This window comes from Papilio polytes, unplaced genomic scaffold (assembly GCF_000836215.1).
Source record: "Papilio polytes unplaced genomic scaffold, Ppol_1.0 DF824381.1, whole genome shotgun sequence".
Taxonomy (NCBI): Eukaryota; Metazoa; Arthropoda; class Insecta; order Lepidoptera; family Papilionidae; genus Papilio; species Papilio polytes.
The window spans coordinates 637390-659108 of record NW_013524823.1 but is presented as its reverse complement, the minus strand read 5'-3'; the positions used below and the strand labels follow the sequence as shown (position 1 = coordinate 659108).

Here is a 21719-nt window from a genome sequence, read left to right as displayed (position 1 = left end):
CCGAAGCAGTTAGATGTGTTAATTTTATAGGATTCGTCATAATTTTTTACTTATTAATTTTAACTAATAAGATTGAAATACACATTAAGCACGTTACTTTAGAAACTGTTTTTTTATATCTATTTCCTTAGACATACATTTTTTTTAATAAATATAGCCACAGAGAAATTTCTCTTAAGACCGTAAATATCGAAAATTCTGTTAAGAATTATTGTAATTTCTTTTAAGAAAATGTTTATCATAAGTTGATATTATTTTCACACTTATCTTTAATTTCTTAATCTAATTCACACAATCTTAAAGGTAATCCACAAATATTTCATTTAAAAATAAAAGAGACATAGTATAATAGCTAGTTTAAAATTAATACTGCCTCTATTTATTTCAATTTTTACACTTCATACCAAAAAATAGGTTAAACTGTTTTTAAGAAAAATAATAATTTAACAACAACATGGAAAATTAAACCGCCCATGCCTTATTTCGATTACCTTGGTACTAATTTTAAAAGAATTACAAACAGCACTGCAAATTGCTATTTTTAAAAAATTTCATACAAAGTATTATCATAAAAGTATTCAAAAGCTAAAAAAAAATGGAAGCGTCTGAATTTTTTTGGTGCGAAGTGTATATTATAAACAAAGTTTTTACTTTTAATCAGAGTTGTAATTAGTCTCCTGCATCAGTGGCTGCGTATCTTCACGTTTCTTTTCTCTATTCGTTATACCATCTAGTACACCAATTTCCGTTAACCTAAAAAAAAAACATTATGTTACAATCTTTGTCGATTAAGCAACCTGTATGTGTGTTCTAGAAAAGTTAACAATATTTAAAGTACTAAACAGCAATATTAAATGCTGTGTATATTTGTACTTAATTCTTGTACATAAGAATTAAGAACTAAGCAAAATACTTATTGCTAATACCATTAAGCAACTGCCTGACTCAACTTTTTTACATAAGTCAATCAAGCATAAAATTCCAAGTATTATGACTCATGAAAGTTGAATTTGTAACATTACATTTACAGCTAATTTGTCGAGAGTTGCACAACAAAGACATTTAAATTAATTGTTGAATACACCATACTAACATTATAAATGGGAAAGTTTAAATATATGTTCATAGATTAAATGGCTGAACAGATTTCTATGAAATTTGGTATAAATGTGGAGTGTAGTGCTTTTTAATTTTACACATAAAGAGTCGCGGGTGGAAGCTACCAATCCAATAACCCAGAAATAATCCCAACTTCTGGAAAATAATACTCATCAGCCGATCTAACCATAGAATTCTTCTGCTTTTACACCTGCATTAATACATATTGTTGTTCTTTGCATTCCCTCTATGTGTAAAACAGTGTATTTCAATATTAAGATATCAAATAAAATCACTTACACTTGCGGCTCAACATCCTCATAATTGGGTGTAAAGTATGGATTAGCGGCAGCTGGTCTGAACTTGTAACCCGTCATCACAAAGAAAACGAAAGTGGCAATTTCATGGAACATCTCATCAATCCAAGAGTATTGGAATGGAACTAAGATCTGAAAAATAAAAATACAGTGAGATACTTTATCACATGTGACTGCAAGTTTATATCATTTTTACAGTAAAACAATCATACTAATATTATAAATGTGAAAGTTTAGATGGATGGATGAATGTTTGTTAAAGTTTGTAGCTTAAACGGCTTAACGAATCATAATGAAATTTGACATATAATTAGAGGATAGTCTGGAAGAGAGCAGAGGCTACTTGGTTTTGTTTTTTCTTAATACCAAGCAGATGGAGTCGCTAGTGAAAGCTAGTATGTAATAATGTATTCGTTGTCAGCTTGTATATGTCCACACTGAAGTACTCGAGCATACTCTATGTTAAGATTGACTAGGTCTTGTAGAATATGCTGTCCCAGGGTTAACTTAACTTCATATATATTTTTGAATTGTTTTGAAGTTATAAAATAGCCAGGCATTATTTGCCTCTTGTCCTGTGTTTTAATATTAATATAGTGAAATAATAGTCAATTTCAGTTACCGTTAATACTTAAGGTAATCTTACTTGGGCAGTGTCAATAAGTAAGGTTATATAATAATTATAAGACTATAGTATTCCTTTCAAGTGATACAAGTATAATGTAATTGCAACATCAATTAAAAAAATATAAAAACCATATAACCACCTTCTTTTTAGAGGTCAGTTCAATCAATGTAATAAGAAAATTATAAAATGATGCATTTACAACCTTTTAATTTTTCTATGTCCACAGGCTTTGTCACTTCATATTTTAAGTTGTTCGCTAATGAAAAATATATTTACCTTAAGCAGTGAGACTACTATCCTTGTAAAGTATATGTAGCAAACAATCATTACATAGAAATGTCGAAACAACTTCAACTTGCGAAGATTTATAGCAGCTTTACCATCTGTACCATCTTGCAAATGACGTATTGACCTGAAAATAATATATTTAATTCTATATCCGTTTATTAATAAACAATCAAATGTTACAGAGATGAAACATACATTTAAAGTTATTAAAAAGTCGACAGCAGAATGAATATCTTTTAAAATATTCATTCTGCTGTCGACTCGGTGACTGAAACAAGAGTGCATAAAAAATCGCACGTTCGTATCGCCAAAAATGCTTACTCAGAACCCTTGCCCCTACACGGCGAGGTGGTCTGATTAATTCTCAGTACAAACTGTAATATAATCTTTAAGCAATAACAAACACTGCCATGCTACCTAACATTCATCATATTCCAAGAATTTATTTAGTAATCGCTGAGAAGTCAATTTACAGTGAATTTATTTTGAAATTGATATTGTTCAATCAATTTAATTATGAGTTTCGACTGCTGTAACACTTGTATAAAATACTAACATATGTATAAGATTTTGGTAATAATTTTGGAATAACATAACTCAAATATTTACACACATCTTTGCTTGCAGTTGTATATTTTACTTTTGAAATATCTTGTATGTATGTATGTCCATGTAAATTTTCACAATGATCAATAAAATAGTGTGTTTACGTCCTAGCTATTATTTGTAGGCAATAGTAAAAGTTTTGTTGAAATTCATCAAGAAGTATTTTAGTTTGTCGCATACAAAAATACAAATCTTCCCTTTTCATACTATTAGTATTTAGTTAAGATATACAAAACGCTTACCAGACAACAGGAAACAATATGGCACCACAGCAAAGAAGATCAACAAAAATGAATAGATACCGCCACATATTGTGCTCTGCTGCACCCTCTTCACTTTCAGCTATTATTATCTCGGCAACATTTGCAACAACCTATACAACAAAAACAAATAGTACATGATTTTACACACATTTATTGCACAGTTTTATATTAACTCAGTCATTTACAGTAGAACTAGTATATATGGATTTTTTTTATTATTATTTTTTCATTTATAAAACATTATTGTGTATATTAGGATGTTAACACTCATATTACAATTACCATTGAAATTTTATAGAAACTAAAGCATTTGCAATAAAAATTCATTAAATACTGTACCTGAAGTGGTATTACAATCATGAACAGCTTTTTGTCTCTATCAGCTAGGATATGCTTAATAAAATTCCAACCGGTGCCCACAAGAACTATTGTCACAAATAATACAGCGCCTTTTAACCTAAAAACATAATTTATGTATAAACATAACAAATTGATTAAATATTACTTATAAATATCCAAAACTTCATATAGATGGATGTTTTAATGTTTGTTACAATTTACCACTAAACAGCTAATGGTTATCAATGAAATTTGGCATAAATATAGACCAGTCTGGAAGATCACATAAACTTCTTACTTTTGTCTTTTGTACTTCTAAATAGACGATCACGGGCAAAAGCTAGTATTTAATACAAACAAAACATTATTATATTCTAAAATACTTACAAATGTGTTATATAATATAGTATCGCCCAAGTTGTTACATGTTCGCCTCTTGTTTGTATAAAATGATAGTTAATTGCATGAAAAGCCAATGAGAGTGCCTTAAGATATACTAGAACACACATTATAATGTGAATTCTGTATACACGGTGTCGACTCGTCTTCAGGATAAATGTCCAAAAGCCAGCACTCAAGAAGAAAATTACTGACATCATACTGTATAAAGCTGGTAAAGGCATTTCACCTGCTGATAGGAAGTTTCCATCGTTGCTCTCATATATTTCCAACTAAAAGAAGAAAAATGTTCAAAGTATACAACTATCTATATATAATAATAAGATTGGAGTGTCTGTTTGTAATATCAAAAGGAAAATTCCAGATTTCGGGAAGATGATGTATCTGCATTGTTGATAACGAAAATAGCATTTAAAAAATTTTTGTCTGTCTTACTGTCTGCAAGCCTTGTTTGTTCCAGGTAGTCTGCGAAACCGCTGAACCGATTTTCACGGGACTTTCACTGGAGGGTAGCTGACATGGCTAGGTATATTATAGCTACTTTTTTTAATTCCGAGCTGTCAAAATGCCGTAACGGATGGTCCCAATTTGCGCTAACAATGTTTGCGGGCGATCGCTCGTTTATAAATAAGAAAATGTAAGTATATAAAACATATTAGACACATACCATAACATTTATTGTAGGAGGATTCTCTTTACCCGGGCAGTTATGAAAATATAAATTATAAAGTCCTTCTTCTTTGTCCGATGCCACATACATAGCAAACTATGAAAACAATTAGAAATTTATAATCATACAAAAGATTGTATTTATATCTTGAGATGTAAACTCATATTACTTACACTAGTATTGTAGTAATCAAATCCTTCACGAGTTTCTTTAGTTATTGGTAGAACAGCATTTGAACACTGTGTTACATAGTTCTTATCATTTTGTTCGGCATCTAAGTAACAAAAAATCAATTGTAGTACATATTGCCATTCAAGATATTAAAAATTAATTAAACATGTATATTGAACCTTCATGAATAAATTACCTCTTTGAATACTTCTTTTTCGATTAACAAACAAATATTGTGATTGCCTTTTGGTACGATCAGTAGGTATTGCACTCCGGTTTTGATATAAATGTATAGCAGGTATTTCGCCTTTACATGAGATGTTTAACCTAATAAAATATAAAGACACATGAATGCAAATTGAATAATAATAAGGGCTTGTCTCACCAAAATGTAAATTGTATGATAACAATCTAACATGTATCATAAAATATGTGATGGAAATATCGGGTTTTATTCCCTTATCTGACGGTGACATCATTTTAAGCTATCTGATCCTGTATCAGCTAGTGATGAGACAGACCATAAATGTTTTAATCTTTTTCCACAGTAATAATTGGTTTAAAAACAATTATTTTAAACTGTACAACATTTCTATAACATCATTAATAAATTTTCAAATTACTTTCCTTTCAAACATTACAGTGCATGCTTCTCCCTACTTCAAGTTATGCCCTGTTATTACTTTGTGTGTTTGTTATCCCTCCCATATAGTTCTGGTAATTGAATATAATTTCAACAACATTATAGATTGAATAACAACAATAAGCACTCACCTAGAATTAACAAAATCCATTTTTAGGAAGACAATAGATGGATGTTTTGGTGATACAACACTATTAACACTCTCTTTGAGAAAACAAGTATCTGAATGTGCTTCTAAATATGGATTGATCGCGTCGTTTGCAGTTCTATCCAAAGTGAATCCATACTAAAAAGAATTTCCATAATGAATATCATAGAAAATATAGTAAAAGCCTATAACAAACATGTCTCTCTTAAAAATCGATAACTTACCTCTCCTAAAATAGGCTCTGAAGGTAACTTAAAATTAAGCATGCGAACATCGAGTACTCCGCCCTGAAAGAACCCGAATGTTGTAAGGTCCACATAATGGCGTTCATCATCCTGAAAACGAAGTCAATCAATAAATTACTATATGTCGCAAACAAAAATGATAATGTACTAAATTATTTATCTTACATATGACGAAAAATTACATTCGTCATTATGAAATGAAAAAGAAAATTGATCTTCGACCATATATTAAACAGTAAGATGTTTATTATGCAAAGAAATTAGTCAAATTAAATTCGTATTTTACAAGATTTACCTATATTGATATGTTACTATTACGGAACTACATGATATTCAATGCAATATGGTATTTTATAAAATATAGCATTATTTGCACTAACCAAAAGAGGCAATTTGTGTATTCTTCCATTTACATTTATCGCAGTCAATAAAATTGTTAAACAAACTATTTTCACGAAAAACATCATGTTTCATGACTATGAAGTTACAATTATAACTGATTGAAGTAACAAAGAATGTTATGGAAAAATAGATATAATTTACGTAAAATTAAATTGATTTTGATGTAAAAGGAAAACTAAAATGGCAAAAAGTCAATCGAGCAACCAAAACCAGAGAAACATAGATCAAATATTCGGTGTTGCAAGGTAGTTCTCTATCTAACGTTTAATCAGAATAATTTTTGATAATCAAATCAAAAAGCTTAAAATGATTTTCATAGCACAAAAATTCAAAACAAGCCTTTTTATTTGCTTTCGCATATGTACATGTAATTAATCATTGTTTTAAATGAAGTTGGCGTAGGTCAGTAAGGTTTAAAATGTTATCTAAATCCTTTGTACATTGGCAACACTCTCTTCGTTACGTATGTCATGCCGCGTTTCATTGATTTTTCTGTCATTTGATGTAAACAAACTTTTTATATAAGAAACAAAATGTTTTATTACAATCTTAATAAAAAAACAGGAAGCGCAAAGCAGATGTAGCTAGCGCGTACCATCCTTCGACCACATCTTCACCTTGGTCTAGGTGGGATAGTGGTCAAGCGCTGGTTTTTTTGCATTTTAAAAAATAAAAAAAGATGTATCTGTCCATTTTTACTGTTGAAACTTCGAGATGTTGAAATATGGGAAATAGTTTTAAGTTATATTACTATACATGTTATTTTCAAAAACTTGCTAAATTAAAACAACAGGTGTATATCTATATTTTTTTTATTTTTAACATTACATGAATACATTTTGTGATAAATACATTAATTAGAACATTCTAATAGGTTCCATAAATAGTATAAATGTACATTTACACAGAAATTATATATTCAATATTAAAATATCGAAAATGCTTTAGTTGTAAACTAAAGGTTTAATTTTATGTTTAAAAAAAACTAAAACCACTTTCAAAACTACATGGTTTGCACACTGATGATCTTTTCTTACTAACCTTGGTTTATCATAATTTTTGTTCCATCAGAAGTTTGGATAATTAAAACTTCACACAATTCACAACAATATTATACATAATTCTACATATTTCTTGGACAATACATAACAGTTGGTTTAAATTCTTACAGATTTAAGAACTTCGAGAAAGAAGACAAAAATAAGGCTGTGTTGATGCAGAAAGAAGATATGTTTTTTAACAATTAAGAGGATATATATTTTTTTATATTTGATGTAATATTGTTAAAGTTCAAAATACTTACTGTCATTCTATATGAACTAAAATCTACTTATATTCTAGTATTTTTAAAACCACACAGAGACTGCCAATTTGAAAGTTTAATCACTAAAATGTAATGGGGGAAAAAATCAATATTATTAAGCGTAAGATACTAAAATAATGTGGAAATTGTTCACTATCCTTGTATTATTAATTTGTTGCATTTCAATTCACAATAATTTAAATACAGAACCATCCAAATACATTACTTTTAATAATAATGTATATTTCCATTTTTTTTGTATTTAAAACATGACTCCAGATACATAGCATGATGATCATAGAATTATAGGGTAAAAATATATTGTACTCTGCTAAATACTATGTTATTGGGTATGGAAGGCGGAGAACTGCTTTTGGTGGAATTGGAGAAGTCCTATGTCCAACTTTGGGCAGATAAAGGCTTATAATAAAGTTAAATGTTAAAACAACATTTTATTACACATTAAAATTAATAAGGACAACTTTTTAATAATGCAGAATTTTACCCGACAGTATAAATGCAGTCTAAGATACATTAATGTGACAAAATTTCTTTGTCTTGAAGAGTTATAAATAACTAGAGTTATAAATAAAATAATCAACCAAAGTCATAATTTACCTTACTGTTAGAACAAATGCAATTTAATGGAATCTTATTAAGAAAATCTAAACATCTTAGATCTGTACCTATAGACACTGATATATGTTTAAGATTTTTATTTTAATCTTCACTAATTAAGTCCATAATCCTGATGAAATTATCCTCCGGCAAAGGAGTGCAGTGAGTTGCATTAAGATCATGCATGTGTTTTGAAATCTGTGGAATGTAAAACATGTCAATTCATAATATATTATTGTTACAAAGATAATATGTAATTGGTAATACCTCTTTTCATATGTATTAGTGGTTCAAGCTCAAGGGCATGCTATGGAGTGCCAACCCTCGATGCCTCATTATCCCCAATCATTGCACATAAAATTAGGTATTCACTTACCAATTTTAAAACTTTACGATCTGTTTCACTAATTTCGCCAAGTTCTAATGCAGCACGTCGTTGACTAAGTACAGTCATGTATTTGTCCAGTAACCCCAATTCTTCTTTTGATAGGTTTGGATACCTGGTTTCAATAAGCTTCTTCACAAGATTATTGCCACGGTTTGTATGTATTACTCCCTGTCTGAAAATTGCATTAACTTCATACATATTTTAAACATATGCTATATCCACCTTCTGTGTCATTTGCATATAAAAATTAAACAATTTGAGCTCTCAATTACAAAAATTGTATTTGTGTCATACCTTAAGCAAATCACTTCATCATTGGTTCGGCGTACAAGAGTTACCGGGCCTTTATATTTTCGTAGCATCTGAGAAATATTTAAGTCGGCGTAGGAACGAATTATTTCTTTGACAAGTACAGCCCAAGACCGTGGCATTTGGTTCTGAGCAATTGGCAGAATATCATCAAAGGTTGCATCCAACACCTATAGATAGATAATTTGTAAATATTGGAAATAATTACATTAATACTAAATTAAATGTATCATAATTACCAAAGCCTTGACTTCAGGATAGGTAACAGCAGCATAAGTTGCTGTATAACCCCCAATACTCCAGCCGAAAAGAACAATATCCTCAACCTTAAAGCCAAGTTCGTTTATTGCATATTGCATTACAACATCAATTGCATTTTGTTCTTGAGATGGAAATGGGGTGCCCTGTAATAATAATAAGCAACAAGATTCATGATTTCAAACATTGAACTTATATTACATTAATATTAAGATCTTTTGACTTACTGTACTTCCAGCAAATCCTGGATGATTCCAACCCAAGGTGGAATATCCAGCTCTTAATGGAGTGTACATGATACCTATCTCATAAAATCCTGAATTGCCTTCACAACATATAACCAAAGTATTTCCTCGGTTGGTACTTAGCCTGTTATCTATAAACATAGTGTCTATAAAGTTCCCTTCGGCAGTCTGCAATTTAGCTCTGACTCCATCAAACACCTCAACAAGTTGTGCTCTGCCTATTAGAAGCAATCTCCCTTTAAAAGAAAAAATATTAGTATGCAATTTGACATAAATTATATTGGTTAAATAATGTTTCTACTTACACATGGAAGTGAGGATAAGAATGAGAGTCCCTGGGTAGATAAGTCTGAGCCCAAATGTGTGTACAGCTACAAAGGCCAACATTTGAAGTGGAATTCTTCTATAAGCCGGCAAGTCAGGGTGTGAGCAACGCTCAAAAGGATTAGTCTCCAGCCAAGTAGAACTAAATAATAATATGTATTTATTAATATGCATTTTATAAATAACTAAATAATATTTGAATAAATTTTATTTACCCCTTTATCGGAGGTACGTTATATGAGACAGGCCAGTGATTGAACTCAAAATCATATTTTCTCAGGGATTGTAAGTAAGTTGAAAAGTCAGAAGTATCATCAGACAAAGTCTTTAGAAATTCAACATATTTGGGATTAGTCACTCTTCCGACTGCCCGTAAAATAAGAGACACTGTCACAAGCCAACCAAATCCGACAATTAGTGGAGCAAGAGATTGTGTCTTTTCATAGGTGTACCATCCTTTACGATAAATATACATGCAAATAAATGGTGATGCATAGAAACTGACACTTCTCATAGCATTTACCTGTAATAAAATAAAATGGTTCGCATGATATAACAACTGGGCAATTTAAGGTCCAATAAAGCAGTTATTGGAAAATTATTTTGACAATTGAATATTAACATTTACTTACAGTTTTGATAACTAAGTCACCCCACTTTTCCAGATTGTTGGGACTGTAAAGTACCTGAAAATAGGTGTTATTACATATTTTATTTATAGTGAATAAGAGACAGATAAATGTGTACTTTGCCAAACTAATCTGCTCTCACCAAAAGACAATTTTCAAAAAACATTTAGTGCGTTATACTTATTTGTTATATATAATTTGTAATAAGAGTATTACGTTTTATTTAAAAAAAAAAGTGTCGCCATCTTTATCGATTATTATGCGTAAATATCTTAGCGTCAGCGTCTTTGTATACATTCAAAAGCAATATTACTTGCAAATATACTCACATCGCAGGGGCCATCTCCGTGCTTCTTGTACAAGCGTGGAGCAAAAAGACTGCGGATAAATAGCTTCAGCATATTGTAGTCGCCAATTTGTTTGTCGCTGATTTCGTTTATTCGTTTTTTTTATAATTAAGGATTTATGCCAGACGTAGTTACCACCAAGTTTCTAGCTCAATACCTCGTAAAATATATTTTACCTCGAAAACGCCATTATCAAAAAAAAAATAAACACCGATCACCGCTTCAACCAGAAGACAGAAAATGACAGAAAATTGCAACACTCACAGATAATATATGTACAGACATCCAAAGATTATATAAAACCTCATTTCATATAACACAGACAATGAAAAAGGAAACAAATATTCGGAGTGAACACTGATATGAAATACCTATATTGACAGGCAATGCAACTGATTTTACGTGCCTATTTGATAATTTGATATGGCCATTTTGGCGCTGATGGCCGCAGTTGTTTGCGGTGAAGTCTACTTAACTGTCACCAACATAAAAATGCGTCTTAAATTCGGAACGAAGTACATACTGATATTTCTAAACGATCGCCTATCATTTATTAAATATAGCTATGAAATACATAGAAAAAGTTGCAAAAGTTATAACTGTTTGAAAAACTGGACAAACTATGAAAAAAATAGTTAATGTCAATGTCAATCAACATTACAAATTAGTTTGTTTAAAATGTTAATTAGTTTGATAAATCAAGCATATAAAGTATCGAATAAAATTTGTATGAACCTAAATGCAGTACTTAATAGACGGGTTCCATAGTGACGATCATAAGCGTAAAGCGAATAACTATTAACTATCGATATTCGGTGAATTCATAAATAATTTCGAACAAAAATTATTGTATGTATTTTATTAAATTAAGGGACTATTCTAGTAGTAATATATAATGATGGAAATGACAATAATAGTGTCGCGAAGTCATCTATTGATGAGTAGCGAAATTGTATCCGAAGAATAATCAATAATTTGAGCTGTTTCCAAAATGCTCGATCGCCGCGAGTAGAGAAAATTACATTCGCGAAAAGGTGCCTGGAATATTTGAAACGGCATCGAGAATGATCCATTATGAAATTTATGTAATTCGGACTTTCCAGAAAGTTCTGGAATAAAATGATAACTATAGAGAGTGGGGGATAGCCCCCACGCTCGTAACAATAGTAACAAATTTCAATTAGGTTATGCGCGACCGCGTTATTGTTTTGACTTTGAATAACCGAATGAAAAAACATTGTGTTTCATTTCATTTTGATCCATTATTATTACGAATACAACGATTTCAGCTTCTAGGAGAGTAAAAATCGAAAATCGTTAAGATTCATACCTGATTTGACATAACCATCCCTACTAAGTTGTCAAAAGAATTGTCTAACTAATCATCCTTATTTAGACAAACTATGAAATTTTTGCCTTAAACTATAACAGGTGGGTAAAATAAAAAACATTTACTAATTAAAGTTAAATTAGAGTTTATTTAGAGAGACATTAATTTCGAGTGTGTATTTTTATTATCTTATTAAATATCATACACACAGGACTTAACCCACAAATTATAATTTTTGCTTTTTATTTATGATAAATCAATTAGAACGATATAAAAAAATGTTAAGTTAAAAATTCAGACCTTATAAATAGAAACTCTCACAAAATGTTATGTTTAGTTTTATGTATTACAGAAGTATGAAGTAAAAAAAAATCTGATTTTATGTTATGCAATTGTTGGAGTTTTTTTATGTTGAAACCATCCAACAGCAACACTTTTAGTAAATGTTTTACATTGCCCTAATAACTTACATATTCAATTCTACAAAAATTCAATAACATCATCACCAGCTCAATATATGTCCCCACTGATGGTCTTGGAGCCTATCTGAAGTTAGGGTGACTATGCTTTAGTAAACTATGCTGGCCCTTTGTGGGTGGGTTGACTTCGCACAAATCTATGAATTTCTGATAATCTATGAATGCTGATATGTGCAGCTTGCATCACAATATTTTCCTTCACCATAAGAACATTGGGTAAATCATGTACATGTGAAATTTGGAAAATGTAAATCACATTGGTACATGGCAGAATTCAAACCTAAGACTTGCAGATTAGAAGTCAAGTGCGCAAACCCATGAGCCATTCAATAACAACATATAAGAGAGCAGGAAATGTCCCACATGTGTTAAGGTTGCACAAGAAACAAGTATAATAATATTAAATTGTTTATACATTTCAGACTATGTCACACCTTACTGATTTATTGGGAGTTGTCAAGGGACTTCGGCAAGTAGTTGAATCAGGTATTAAATTACAGCAAGAAAATTCTAGATTAGTATGGAATAATTCTAGTATTAGACCATTTTTACAGAACTGTCCTACTAATACAATAAAAAATTACAAAGCAAATGAAGTGGCTCCAAAAGATTTAATTGAGCGTGTGTTTGTTGTGGCACATGGTTTTAGAAAGTATGCTACTATGCATGTCCCTCTTGTCAGTACTAGTGTAGAAATTAAAGGTTCTATGGATGAAGAATTAAAAGATGAGATAGAGCAGTTAAATAAAGAATTTGATAAAACATTTGAAATACTGAATAAAGCAAAAGGTATGCAAGAATCTACGGAAAGGAAAGTTCTGGAATTTGAAGCACCTTTAGAGGAAATTCAAATGGAAGGTGTTGTAAAAACATCTTTGCAAGATATTAAAACAAAGCAGAAACAACAAGAGCAACTAAGAAGCCCTACTTTGGAGGAATGTTCAAGTAGAAATGTGGTTCCAAAACCAGTTGCAAAAAAGAAGCTTAAATTCACTGTGAGTCAATTTCTGCTTTGTATACTATCAGAAAAAACTAGCCGTCTTTGAACATTTAACACACTTAAGTAACAACCTGTTATAATTACTGATCATGTTAATTTTCTAAATATATACAAATTCAATTTAAATGAGAAATTTTACACATTCCACAGACTAATGGCTGAATGTTGAATATGTAAAAGTGTCTTTAATGAATAGGTTGTTTTTTCATTCCTAATTCCATTACAATTTTGATGCCTGTCATACTATAAGCAGTGATAAAAAGCTAAGTAGTTTCAGTATGTGGTTAACTATGTCATTTATAGTCTGGTTTTATTTGTTTTTGGTTTTAAATTGACATTTTAACGAGTCTATCATTATAAAGGTATAATTTGTCACATTTGTTATAATTTCTCATTTCAAATGAATTCAATGTAGATCAACAAATTCATTAGACTTGACACTTGGTCTAAGTGCATGGTTTATAATTATTGCAATTAATGTTACAGTTAAGTTCAAGTTCCAAGGAACGTGTAGTACCATCATCACGTATCGGAAGAATGTTTTCGTTTGGTTCGCTGGCAGCTGGGCTGGGAGTTGGGACGGTGGCACAGTATGCTCGGAATACATTACAATCTGTTACCGGGAAGATAGATGACTCTAGTAATGCTTTCTTGTCACCGGCTAATGCTGAGAGAATTGTTGATACATTGTGTAAAGTTAGAGGTAAGTAGATATTGCATGTAAATATATTACTGAGGACTGTTAAATTAATCTGAAGCTATATTAATAAAGTCTTTTCTCATAGGTGCAGCTTTAAAGTTAGGACAATTGTTAAGTATTCAAGATGAGACAGTAATATCTCCTGAATTCCAAAAAATCTTTGAGCGTGTACGCCAGTCTGCAGATTTCATGCCCAGTTGGCAAGTTGAGAAAGTAATGAGTTCCCAATTAGGCGGTGATTGGCGTGCTCGTCTGCAGCATTTTGAAGACAAACCATTCGCAGCAGCATCTATTGGTAATTTTAACATTGATATTTAATATTACCATCTCAATAAATACCTCATTATAAATTAACAGTGGTAGTGCCCGCTGTTTCGCCTGATGAGTGTGGTGCCGGATCCTAATTTAAGTCCCTTTCTCTTTACCACCCTTTTCTTATTAGAGGATGGGAATGGGAAGTGGATTTGACGATGGAGGAGATGCATAGGAAGAGAAAATATCCTCTTTATGTGCGTCTCCTCCTCCATCGGATAAGGGAAGGCGACGCATCTGCAATTACAGATGTCTATGGGCAGCGGTCGCTTCGCCATTTTGGCGGATTCAGGTGGCCGCTTGCTCGTTTGCCATCTTATATTATATAAAAAAAAAGTAGCTGTAAAATAAAGTAATTGAGATTTGTTCTTAATGTGATAATCTATTTAAATGTATTTATTCTTTTAACCTGTTTAAATTTTGGAAAATTATTTCTTCTATTACACATATTGTTGTGTTTTAAGGGCAAGTTCATTTAGCTGTACTACACAATGGTCAAGAAGTGGCAATGAAAGTTCAGTATCCTGGTGTTGCTAAGGGCATCAATAGTGATATTGATAATTTAGTTGGAGTATTAAAGGTGTGGAATGTCTTCCCGAAGGGCATGTTTATTGATAATATAGTTGAAGTTGCTAAAAAGGAATTGTCTTGGGAAGTTGATTATGTCCGGGAGGCGGAATGTACAAAGAAGTTCAAACGACTCCTTGCACCATACCCCGAATACTTTGTTCCAGATGTTATAGGTAATAATTGAAGATGTACATATTTTATTTCTGAAAATGCTTGAATTTATATATGTTGTATGTAATACTTATACTACTTTTTTCTCTCTTCTATATCTCTACTCTAATATCGTAAAGATGAAAAATCAATGCTTTTGTTAGTTTGTAACAAATAAACTCAAAAACTTTAGAACTGATTTAAAACATTCTAACACTGTTAGAACAGCTCATTATTGCATAGTTACATAGGCTATATTCAATATAGTTGTGTTATTAATTTATTAAAAACTAGCTGTTGCTCGCGACTCCATCATCATCATCTCAAATAGTCAATATTACAACATAGCCTATGTTCTCAACATAAATGCTACACAAATAAACTCTACTTTATTGTTTACGTACAGTAAATAAACATTTTATTTGTAAATATTAAAATGCAAATGGCAAAATGACAACGAACGTCTTTGTCTCTTTTTGGCTTTATGATAACCTCTATAGTGCTATTGGCTTGTAGTCCCTGTTCCGCATGACGATTTTTCAATTTATTTACCACCTAAGTGTAATATCTTGAAAATATATAGCCTGAAGCGTGTATTAAATATAAGGTTTTTTAACAAAAAGAGAATTATTCAAAACTACCATTTGTTGTGATTGCTGACATCTTACGTAACTAAGTAGTGTGTGTTAAATATTTATTGTAAGTATAAAGTATGCTATGATTTTCTTTTCCTTTCTTTTTTAGAGGATCTATGTACAGCGGAAGTAATAACAACAGAATTAATTGAGGGAACGCCATTAGATAAATTGTTCGACGCTCCGTATGAGATTCGTTATGATATAGCAAGGAAAATAATGCAATTGTGTTTACGTGAAATGTTTGTGTTACGTTGTATGCAGACTGATCCCAACTGGGCGAATTTCTTCTACAATACAACAACTAAACAGGTACTCCATATCTATTTATAGTAAAATAATAAAATGTTAACATATTGTTATGTAGATAGTCAGCAATCGCGGCACATTCTTGTATAATTATTTTTAATAAAAAAAATACACTTCGACACGATACGTGGTGTATATATTTTTGAGTAAATTGAAAAAAAAAAACATTTCATGATGTGAGAAAGGGGCAAAACCTGCAAGCCAGCAAAACAGTACTTGTAAACAATAAAGAAATATATATCGATGTATTTACAATATCTAGATTACAGTATAAGACAGATTATTACAATAAAAAGATTTTTAAACTGCTATAAAAATCAATAATAATTTTGTATATTGTGTTAAAACACTATTTTTCATGTAATTTTAGGTTATTTTATTGGATTTTGGTGCGACTCGAGAGTATTCCAAGGAGTTTATGGATCAGTACATTGAAATTATAAAAGCCGCTTCAGAGGGCGATCGCGCCGCCATCTTGCGGATGTCGCGAGATATGAAGTTCCTTACGGGCTACGAATCAAAAGTAAGACAAAAGTTTCTGTGCCTTTTTTTAGATATCTAATAAAATTATATAAACGCTAATTAATATGAGATAATATTAGGTAATAATTCTCTCTTCATACATACTTAAGTAAGTAAGAACTTTTCTACTGCCGAAATGTACACAAAAGCATATCTCCGCTTTTATCATTTTTTATAAAAAAAAAACGTACAGTAGAAATATAAATTTGATTCTTATCTATACTTAAATAGTATTACGAAGAGGAAAGATTTGTATTTTTGTATGTGTTGAAATAACTCATAAACTACTGGGTAATTTATCTGTGAGTATAGGCCATATTTTATAATTTTTCTTGTTCTTGTTCTTTAACTATCTTATGTTTTTCAAATCTCTAATCGGTTTTCATTTTTTGCGGTTATTGTTTGAGAGATTTTTACCATTTTTCAGATAATGGAGGAATCCCACGTCGATACTGTTATGATAATGGGTGAAGTGTTCACTAGTGAAGGCAACGGAGAGTTCGACTTCGGTACACAGAAGACAACCAGACGTATACAAGATCTAGTACCGACGATACTTACACATAGACTGTGCCCGCCGCCAGAAGAAATATATTCCTTACATAGAAAATTATCAGGCGTATTCTTACTCTGCTCAAAACTTAAAATAAAAATGAATTGCCGAGATATGTTCCGTGAAATTTACGATCAGTACAAAATGAATATTACCGATTAGTAATAAATTGAACTCTATTAAATATAACTATGCAATTACGTAATAATATATGATTTCATGATATTTATAAAAGTTCATTGGGTCAGATTGACGTATCAACTGATTTGAACGTCAGATTTTTAATATGTGCAAAATTTTAACCGCTTATTTTTAATGATTTATCGTTATGTTTTTATGATTAAAAACCATTATGTTGTATTAAACATTAAATGTCACATTTTTAACATTTATTAAATTCAAAAATAAAGTTGTTATTTAAATTAATTACTATCTATGTTTTAAAATATGAAATAAACCTAACTCTGCGTGAACAATGTCAATTATTAATAATTTTTAATTAACAATCAAATTTAACAATATACACATTACGTTATTTAATTATGTATTTGTAGTTAAATTTCAAATATTCTAAATATAACAAATTAAATTTAGTTTTTAAACTACACAGTGGTATGATTTATAATTCCCTAATTTTCCATTAAAATGTTAGAAATCAATATAAATTCAAAGATGTTCGCGTCATTATTGAAACATTTCCACATAATTAAACGTTTTACTATACAGTATTGGAGAAAAATACTGCTTTAAATTATTTTCATCCAAAATCAAGCATAAAAAAAAACCATTTGAAATAACCGTATTGATAGTTTCCCTGCTCTCTTTTCCTAGACATTATGACGGTTTACCATACAATACGAAAGTTTAGATGGATGGATGTTTATTAGTTTGTAGTCTAAACTGCTGAACGGATCTCGATGAAATTTCTCAGATACAGAGGATAGTTTGAAAGAACAAAGGCTACTTCTCTTACCACACGGACAAGTCACGGGCGAAACCTATTTTCAATACAAATAATAAGTCTGCAGATATGCTGAGCATTAGACAGGTATCAAGGTAATATAAGGAAATTCGAAAATAAAACACCAATTTGAGTGTGTATTTATATATTTAAGCATTGTTCAGCACTCCGGCTAAAGTGACTAATATTACATTTCCAATAAATTCAGAGAAAAAGCAACGTTTTAATATGATAACAATTCTAGGTGAAGTAATATCATATCACAAACTACTCCAGTTTGAATTTAGTTATTTAGACAACTTTCAGTGCACTATTAGATACAGTGATTGTAGATATTATGTTCTACAGAGTGCTACAATCCTCTCAGAGAGAAAATAATTAGTTGAATCATTAAAAACATCGAAATACGTTTACAAATTACAATATCATCCTTATAATTGTGAAGAATTAATGAAATAATTTCGCAGCATTATTTAAGCTGATGGATAAATCTCTACTTCTAATTACAAACTCTTTATAATCATTACTAAAACATCGAAAAGCTTAAAAACATTTTCTACAATCAATTTTCACGTGTTTAATTATTTAAAACTGCAAAGAATATGTTTTATAAGGATAAGTATATTTGAATAATGTTGATACAGTTAATAAGTTAATGATTATGAAATTGGATAATATAAATAAGTCGTTTAATAACATTTTAAAAAAATAATCTTGAAAATTAGTTGCGGATTTCCTGCGTGAGCGCTACAAAAATCTACAAATTGTGGACGCTGTGTGTGCGATTCTAATGCTACGGGATTGCCCCGTGATCGTTACGGCACGCCATATGATCGCTACAGCACGCCATAGAATCGCTACGGCACGTCATATGATCGCTACAGCACGCCATAGAATCGCTACGGCACGTCATATTACCGCTACGGCACGCCATTCTATCGCTACGGCGCGCCATATGATCGCTACGATATGTTAGGTTAGCTATTTGGCTCTAAATCAGCGCGGTTCTCTCCTTTTTAGTTTTAACCCCTTGAAGTTGCAACAAAATAGTTTACTTATTTACTTAATTATACTTTCTTCAAGCTTAACATATTATACTATATGAGTGTATTATTTTATGATATCGATTTGTGCGTGGTACACTTAAAAAATTATAAGCAAAATTATTTTTTTGCCAATACATATGAACGAAAATTAATTTATAAACCAAAAAAAATATTCTAAATCTACCACAACCATTACGACATAACCAAATAATACTGAGGTAATTAATAATAAAAAATACTATAAATTAAAGGATTTAATTATAAGAACGTTGACATACGAAATGTTTATAACAGAAGAATATCAAATGATTTTTATATAGAGTTTCAGTTTATAGTGTCCAGTTATTATGAGCTACAAGTAGGTGGAGCTACGAGACAATACATGATATCCAATAAAGCCTTGGTCGAAGCGTAGCAATAATTATAACATCAATTTGCACTTTACCTTCATAGACAGTAATTTGCCACGATGACATAGTTATTAAATGATCAATAATGAATATTCTACCTCTACTGATTAAACAATTAACGTAACAGATTCTAACGTGTAATTTCATAATTGTGTCTACAATAAAATTTTACTATTTCTATAACACAACATTGAATATATTATTAAGCGAAATTCATTTAACTACTACAGTGATAATAGAGAAAAGATTATAAACAAATAATTGAAATACTTTGAAGTATTATGGACCCGCGGTAATAGGTTTAAATTCATTTAATAGTTATAAAATAATCTATACTGTTAGAAAACAATGAAAATTAAATATAACAATATCCCTCCAATAGCTTAAGGATCGTGTGTAAATATTTTGAGAAAAATATTATAAAATTGTTAAAACGTATTATATGATTTAAAGATGAAGCAGAAACGAGAAGGTAGTAACACCCTGTATATTCTTAAGATTATTTGAAATTGAACATTTTAACCACGAATTGTCCACCTCCTCCTTCACCTACACTATCCAGCGATAATATTCAACAACCTTACTTTCCTAAACCAAACTTTTGCGCTTTGGTTATATCTTAACGGCTTCGTAATAAGTTTAAAAACATCCAGATTTCTCCTTGAACGATCTACGTTAAGTTCTTTACTATATGTTATTAATTTAAAAACATAATATCTCTACAGTACTCATAATCGGTATACGACCATCGTTTATGATGCAGTTAACAGTAAATAATACCTGATTACAACCGAAGTGCTTTTTATCATGTCTCAATGTATTACTCGTGCGCAGAAGCTTTGCCGATTGCCACATGAGGCTATGACGTCATGCCGCGACGTTATGACGTCACGCGTTAACTGATGGTAGATTAGACGAGCGCTGCACGCTGTCGATATTAATGAAAGAAGTCATCTGCTAACCTTCTGAGCGCTGATCAAAGATTTTACCGTGTTAATTATTTTTTCTTAAAATGGATTTGTCTTGCATAAATGATGAACATATTGATTTAGATGTTATATTAAACTAACGTCGAACGTTTTAAAAAGTTAAAATAAAATGAAAGACTGTTGTTGTTTTTTGCCTGAGTATTTTTAGGTTACTTAAAATTTAAAACTATTATTTTATGCTACGAAAAGTCAACACACTTCTTCCTCTATTCTTCCAAAAGGTTGGAATAGTACTCTTTTATACTATGAAAAGTTATAATTAGAATTAAAAAAAAACTGTAAATTTCTATTGAAATCATCAAGATATAAGACAAGGCGCTATATCTACCTTTATAACACTATCATGCCATCTATTTAACATTCCTTATACGTGCTGTACCAGCGAACTAGAAATTAGTAAATAAATATTTATTTATATACATTATCTCTACTTTACGACCGCTTCTCACTGCAAACGTCTATTCGTTAAGTAGTTAAGATTATTGACTTATTTAGTTGTTAGGCCACTGTAGGCAAGTGTATAACGTAACAGATACATAAAATCTTAAAAAAAACCTATAGGTTTGAAGATGAAAATATGGTTATTTAAGTAACCAGTACAATAATTAGAAAGTATTCATATAATTTTAAACTGACACAGAATAATATATTAAAAGGAAAAAAATTAAACAAACCTCACAAATATGATTAGATAAAAAAACTGAACAAATACTGCGGAGCAAAATGCGAGTTTGATACTTTTTTAAATACAATGTTCTTAAAGTATAATTGTTACAAAAGATAGACGCATAGACATTATTATACGTCATTTAATCAGACCATAGATTATTTAAGTGACGTAATTAGCTCGACAGAATTTATAGAAATACTAAAGAATTAAGGACATCGTAGAAATTCCGGTTTTAAACAATGTTTTAAAAAATTTATGTAATATATAGTAATTATTATTTTCTGTTTATCTAATTAACTAGGCCTAAGGAATATCATTAATAAACATATTTCAATTGAAAAAGTTGTAAGATCGTAATAACTCGCGATGCCCTTAACTTACAAAAGGTAGTAAATATCTATATTCAATATAATATTCAAACTATTAATACTTCAAATATTCAACA

At 30.5% G+C, this 21719-nt stretch overlaps 3 protein-coding genes and 1 long non-coding RNA gene across 5 annotated transcripts; 2 read left to right on the top strand and 2 right to left on the bottom strand.

Moving 5' to 3' along the window:
* Window positions 1-582: 582 nt before the first annotated feature.
* LOC106111880 (protein GPR107) lies at window positions 583-6396 on the bottom strand. The gene is made up of 12 exons (XM_013294065.1): window positions 6196-6396; window positions 5795-5905; window positions 5554-5708; window positions 4976-5106; window positions 4782-4882; window positions 4606-4704; window positions 3927-4210; window positions 3540-3657; window positions 3180-3310; window positions 2320-2455; window positions 1399-1547; window positions 583-753 (listed from the first exon to the last, which is right to left on the bottom strand). Exons 1-12 carry the CDS (start codon window positions 6280-6282, stop codon window positions 654-656), a joined length of 1602 nt encoding a protein of 533 aa, XP_013149519.1. The 5' UTR covers window positions 6283-6396; the 3' UTR covers window positions 583-653.
* A 306-nt stretch (window positions 6397-6702) lies between these two features.
* Window positions 6703-7556, top strand: LOC106099306. Its single transcript, XR_001225372.1, has 2 exons — window positions 6703-7010; window positions 7389-7556. It is a non-coding gene; the product is annotated as an uncharacterized LOC106099306 (long non-coding RNA).
* A 98-nt stretch (window positions 7557-7654) lies between these two features.
* LOC106099298 (abhydrolase domain-containing protein 16A) lies at window positions 7655-10884 on the bottom strand. Its single transcript, XM_013277810.1, has 9 exons — window positions 10621-10884; window positions 10295-10348; window positions 9878-10185; window positions 9644-9804; window positions 9321-9574; window positions 9075-9239; window positions 8821-9005; window positions 8515-8698; window positions 7655-8336 (listed from the first exon to the last, which is right to left on the bottom strand). Exons 1-9 carry the CDS (start codon window positions 10690-10692, stop codon window positions 8241-8243), a joined length of 1479 nt encoding a protein of 492 aa, XP_013133264.1. The 5' UTR covers window positions 10693-10884; the 3' UTR covers window positions 7655-8240.
* An 890-nt stretch (window positions 10885-11774) lies between these two features.
* LOC106099285 (aarF domain-containing protein kinase 4-like) lies at window positions 11775-17523 on the top strand. 2 transcript variants are annotated; one of them, XM_013277798.1, is made up of 9 exons: window positions 11780-12069; window positions 12870-12933; window positions 13002-13442; window positions 13934-14150; window positions 14233-14442; window positions 14924-15202; window positions 15924-16126; window positions 16494-16646; window positions 17073-17523. In XM_013277798.1, exons 3-9 carry the CDS (start codon window positions 13110-13112, stop codon window positions 17358-17360), a joined length of 1683 nt encoding a protein of 560 aa, XP_013133252.1. In that variant the 5' UTR covers window positions 11780-12069; window positions 12870-12933; window positions 13002-13109; the 3' UTR covers window positions 17361-17523. The 2 variants fall into 2 exon arrangements, with proteins under 2 accessions (XP_013133244.1, XP_013133252.1); XM_013277790.1 differs by having other exon boundaries at window positions 11775-12069; window positions 12870-13442.
* Window positions 17524-21719: the final 4196 nt, after the last annotated feature.